This window comes from Myotis brandtii, unplaced genomic scaffold, assembly GCF_000412655.1.
Source record: "Myotis brandtii unplaced genomic scaffold, ASM41265v1 scaffold868, whole genome shotgun sequence".
NCBI lineage: Eukaryota > Metazoa > Chordata > Mammalia > Chiroptera > Vespertilionidae > Myotis > Myotis brandtii.
The window spans coordinates 965,829-971,491 of NW_005371540.1; the positions used below are offsets into that span (position 1 = coordinate 965,829).

General features: G+C 56.9%; 1 protein-coding gene across 1 annotated transcript in view; it reads left to right on the plus strand.

The window, feature by feature from the left end:
* The window catches only part of INSIG1 (insulin induced gene 1), a 48,225-nt gene extending 45,033 nt beyond the window's left edge, over nt 1–3,192 (plus strand). The window contains exon 6 of the mRNA XM_014532254.1: nt 1,463–3,192. Coding sequence (XP_014387740.1) covers nt 1,463–1,492 — 30 coding nt within the window. The 3' untranslated portion in view covers nt 1,493–3,192. The remainder of the gene's footprint in view (nt 1–1,462) is intronic.
* The last annotated feature ends 2,471 nt before the right edge of the window (nt 3,193–5,663 follow it).

Genomic DNA, 5,663 nt, shown 5'->3' on the forward strand with positions numbered 1-5,663 from the left:
CTGTGCACTCCCACGGGCGACGCGAGGAACGCGCCTGGCTCTGCGCTGTCGGCCGGTTCACAGCGCGCTTTGAACTGACCTCTGCCAGGTGTGAGGCTGTGACAGTGACGAAGGCGAGGTCTGCGGGTGGAGACCCCAGGTGGGCACCGTGTTCAGCGACCAGGTCTGGCCGAGTCCACTGTCACCATGGGCTCCTGCTGGTCCGTCGTCACGGCGATTCTTGTCTGTAGCCTCTTCAAATGCATCCCTGTCCCTGGTTCCGTCCTGTCCTCTTCAAATGCTTTTCTGTCCTCACCCAGGTGCCCCCCCCTTCCCTAGCCCCCCCCTCGCAGAGAAGTATAGTCAGTCTTCACTAACACTGTTGACAGGTTCTGCAACTTTGAGAGGTTTGACCACAGGCTGATCGACACACAGGGGTTAGGTTCCCTGCAGCTCATTGGGCTACAAGGAGGCTGTTCGTGGACCCACTGTCACTGCTGTGCAAGAGCTGAGTTGCGCCACTCTGCGCGGGTTTTGCCTAGCTGGATGCTTCCAGTGGCTTCTGTGTGCTTGAAGCCCATCCTGAGCCTGCAGCAGCCTCTTAGAGGGTTTGAAACTTGCTGTTAGCAGCTTAAAGTTTTATCTCAAAAGAGGTCAGGCTTCCAGCTGCCGCGTCCCTGAGCAGTGTCTGCCTCCCTCGGCTGATTGCTGGCGGCAGGGCGTCCTGCGCAGCAAGGAACTGGCTCTCCTGTGGCGCTTCACTTCGCTTCGTTGTTGGCTGACAGTCCCGGGTGTGGCGGGCGGCAGTAGGAACTGCCCTCCCCATTTTAAAGATGGAGAGGCAGCCACTGGCCCGAGTGGGTGCAGAGAGGGCTGGCGCTAGGCTTGTCGCGAGTGTGCCCTGCGCCTCCTGATGGAGGACACACAGGTCACTAACCTGTGAGAGGGTCCTGGGCTCGCACAATCGCCACCCTCTCACCACTGCACACCCTGTTCTTGGCGGCACGGTGCATGGGCACATGCGTCCGTCTGAGCTGGTGCCGACTCCTGCCTTGTCGTCCGTGCTCTCACTCTAGTCCCCGACCTGATGCGTCCCCGCACACATGGCTCTGAGCCCTTTGTGAGCCGGCCTCACGGCCAGGTTGCGGTGCGAGTTCTGCTCTGGGTCCTCGGGCTGAAGTTGCTGCGGACCTTCCTCTTCCTCCTGCCCGTCTCATGCTCTCAGATGGCCGCTTCCTAAAGGTCTGCGTCCTCAGCGCTCTGGGGGATGACACGGTCCCACGCTTTTTACACATCTGTCACAGGAGGTCTGGTCCTGTAGCCAAGTGGCCCCAGGCGTGTCCTCTGCCAGCGTTCCCGCTTCCCGTCTCCGTCATCACCCCGGTCAAGGGACTTCCCCCTTCACCTCTCAGGTCCGCCCAAATGCTAGTAGCTCTGTGTGCACTGTGCTCATTTTACTCACTCTGTCTCTCTGTTCTCATAGGGCGTCCCCGAAAAGCCGCACAGCGACTGAGTCTCCCGCCACTGCTTCTGGGGGACAGCCAGGCGTGGCACCGACACCCAGGCTTGGGCGGGGCAGCGACAATCTTCCCTCGGGATCTCGGAGACTGGCCTGACTCACCAGGACTCCCCGGGGAAACTGCCCCTTTAGGTGAGCAGGCGCCCAGAGGGACAGCTCGCCTGGAGATGCCACCTCAGCTCCCTCGTGCCTGCCCTGCCCTGCCCTGCCCTGCAGACCCTGGACCCAGCGGAGGCAGATGGGCCGCGGGCGCCGTTTCCGAGCGTTCCATGCTGTTTATCTCATGAAAAACAAGTTGCCATATGACAAAGCCTTGAACTAAAGCCCAAGTCCCAGCTCTGGGTTTGGGTCCTGCCCACAGTGGAGAGCTTGCCGGTGCTTAACAAAGGCGAGTGTGATGAGATAGGAACGATATTTATCTACAAGATTTAAAAATAGGGCTGTGTGAAAAAAGAGCTGCAGGGGCACGCACTGTGGTCAGGACACCAGGCCCACCACGCTCTGCGGCGCACCTGGGGTCACGGTGCCCAGGGGAGCCCCCGCACACTGAGTGGGGGTTGAGAGGGCAGCTCTGCAGGGGACAGTGGGTGAAGTCGGGTCTGCCCTGGGTTTCCGCCTCCATGAGCCGGACTGCTGTTTCCTTGATGCTCTAGCGTCGAGAGGACTTTGCCACGGCCCTATAGGATCTGCAATCTGTGATTGCCTTGTGAACGACCGTCCGTCCCTGCTCCAGCACTCGTGTTTCCGACTGTGCCGAGGTGTTGGCGAGCACAGTGCATCCACCCACTGGCACAGGCCACGCGGGCCCGGGTTGCAAGCATCGGGTCCTTCACTTCAAGTGCAATGTGTACGAAAACCAATCTGAGCCTTGTATTCTCTACATATTTATTTTTTTTAACGAGTGAGATGTTAGAGGTTCTCCATCCATTTCAGCCCTGCATGGAGGCAGGTCAGCAATAATTCCTCCCGGGAAGTCGCTGTTGCCATGCCCACCTGAGCCCGGCTCCTTTCAGTTCTCCAGTTCTGTGGGTTTCAGTAAACGTAACTCTTACTTACAAATTTATCTTCTTTTATATTTTGAAATGTACATGTTTTTGGTTTAAATTCTGGGAAAGCAGCTTGGTTAAAAGGCTCCTGGGATAGAAGCCGGCGGTCAGCGGGCAGGACTGGGCACTCGGCTGCCCGGGATCTTTGTTGTTTCAAAGAAAATCTCTTACAGTAAGTTCTAAGTTACTGTGGCTGATTGTTTTAGGAGAATTTTGTTGAGGAAAATGGGATTGTCCTCAACTTGGCAATGAGCCCCTATACATTTTCTGAAGACGAATGACCAGAATGTGCGAAGGTTTTTCAGCAGAGACGCCAGCGTTTTGTGAAAACCGGAAGTCATTATCTGAAAGCAGTCATCGAATCTAAATATATTTGATGATGGTCAAACAACTAGTGTTTTTTTTCTCTTCAGCTGGAAGTAAATCTGTATCTCTTAGCAAGAATGTGGCCAAAAGATGTGAATCTGGAGACTCCGTTGCCAATACTTACAGCGAGTGCACGAACCGAAGTGACCCACGTCTTAGTCACTGTGTGACCAGTGAGCACGGCACAGGAGCAGCGGGGAGGTCGCGTTCACACTCAGTGTCGGCATCGTGTTCTTTTTGCATTCGTTTTTTATGTCTATTAAAGGTTCAACACCAACCATGTACGGATGGGTGTTTCTTCAAAATGGGGGGGTGTTAGGATTTGGAATGGACCCGCCTCCGGGAAACCAGGACTCCACTGCAAATCAGCTCGGGACCTGCCCTGGGGATGGGAGTGGTGGGGGGCTCCAGAGAGGGGCATGCTGGGAGGCAGGGAAGGGGCCGGCTCAAGTCACCTGCAGTCTTACCTGGGGAACGTTCCTGGCAGATTAAAGTCCGGAATCAGTTATAATGAAGCCACAAGGTGCCCTGTGTCCCCCTCCTTGAGTTACAGACATGCCCTTTATCTCGGGGGTAAGAGGGAGAAAGGCCACCAAGTTAATCCTCCCACACGTGGCCTGGGATCCGCTGTGCACGAAGCAGGAAGAATGTAGGCCCCGGAACAGATCCCAGTGGCGCCCCGAGGAGGCCTGCCCCCAGGGAAGCAGGAGGCTGCAGGCTGACCAGCAGCCCCTGAACGACTATAAACAGATGACTCAGACACAGTTTGACTGTGAAAGAGAGAACGTCGTTCCCTGAACGACGGATGAACAGATGACTCAGACACAGTTTGACTGTGAAAGAGAGGGCTAAGGGGCCCCTGGCTCTAGTGGCCAGAGCAGCCTCGATTGCCTGCCTTGTTAGCTTTTTATTGGAATTTTTATCTTTAGATACAATCAACAGGGTGAGTAACCTTGGGAGGACACATGTTACATTGTCCTCTAGGCCAGGGCATCCAGGGGTTAAGCATAAGGAGTCCAGTAAACACCTGGGGGTCTGCACGTGCACAGACTTGGTTGGAAAGGTCAAGGAATAATTAGGGGCGCCGCCTTCAACACTCCCCGAAGTCTCCCCTGAGTCGGAATTCCCATAAACAGGGCAGGCGGCCTTCCACACACTCCCCTTTTCTCAGAATGTCCTCCTGACAGCTTTCCGGCCAAGTCCCTGTGCTCCCATACAGTAGGCCTGGTTCTGAACCCCTTGGTGCTTCCCACACCAAGACGAGGGCTTTCCCTGGGCGGCCCAGTTGCCCCCACACAGTCTCGTGCAGGTGAGCTGGTCAGCACTGGGTGACTTTCCCAGGTGGGGTTGGGGTGCCTCACCATCCACACCCTGCTGGCCTGGTTCCCTGGTGCCAGCCTCCACTGGCCGCTGCGGACTGAGCCACAGGGAGCAGGTCAGCAGCACCTCACACCAGCCCGACCTGCTCGCCCGACCTCAGGAGCAGGCTTCCAGCCCGAGGAGTCATCTTTTCTGGGCAGAAGGCTGCATTCTCCGGCACGTCCCTCCCCGGCTGTCCGACCACCTGAGTCTTCCACGCCAGGGGCCTGACCATCACCCTTCCCTATTCACTCCGTCACAACAGCTGCAAAGACCAGTGAGGCCTGAGGCGTGAGAATAGATCAGGCCTGGACAGACTCCACAGGCCCAAGAGGAGGAGAGACTCGACAAGATCCCCCCACTTGGCACCTGGTCTTGCCAGCCCAGGACAGGTGTCTAACCACAGCCGGCCAGCTCGGGGCTCCCCTCCTGCCCTGTGCCGTCACTCCCCAAACCCGCAGCCACAGTGGTGCCTCTGAGCAATGGCCAACGTGCCAACGAAGTGATTGAAAGAACAGTTCAAAGTTTCACGTGTCCAAGGGAAGCACCTTCCAGGTTAGAAAAGGGTGCCGTCCTTTAGAAATCGGGGCGCAGAGAAAAGCCCTGACTCCTCATCAACCAAATGACTGCGTCTCCGGAGAGATCTGTGTACAGGCAGTCGTACAACTGGTCATGTCAAAACATGAGGGAGAAGGGTTGGTAGACCCACGAGCGAGTCACTCCTCCCTGATGGCAGCTGCCCCAGACACAGCTCTTTGGGGCCCCGGTTTCTGTTTCATCTAAGTGACCCCAATCCCTGTCCATAATAGGGACTCGGAGGGAGAGAGGAGTCACACATGCAGGTGTCAGGCATCAGAAAACCAATTTTCACCTTCAAATGGCCTCTGGTTTGAAGTCCAGCCCCCGAACTTGGCACGAGCCTGTCAGTGGAGCATCAGGTAACAAATAGTGTTTTTAACCTCAAGACTCCTCTGCCTGGAGCCGTTTCTCCAGGGGTCACCGTCCACACGCCCTCGGTGTCATGGCTAATTGTGTGCCCCACAAAAGAAGGCATGTGGAAGCCTCACCACACCTCTGAGGGCGACTTCATTTGGAAACCGGGTCTTTGCGGATTGAACCGAGTGGAGATGAGGGCTTGGGGGACTGGCGTCCTGTCGGAGGGACTTAGGTGCAGGTGTGAAGAGGACGTGAGCCCAGGGCTGGTTCAGCTGCAGACAGGCGAGGCCTGCGACACACACAGCGGGGCCTCATTTCCAGCTTCCAGCACCGGAGACCATGCTTCCCAGCCACGTGTCTGTTGTTTCCTATGAGCTTTGCTTCTCCAGGAGCTGAGCTGTGGCTCCGACAGGTCCCCTCTGCTGCCCCCCGAACTGCCACCCCCCCCCCCCCCCCCC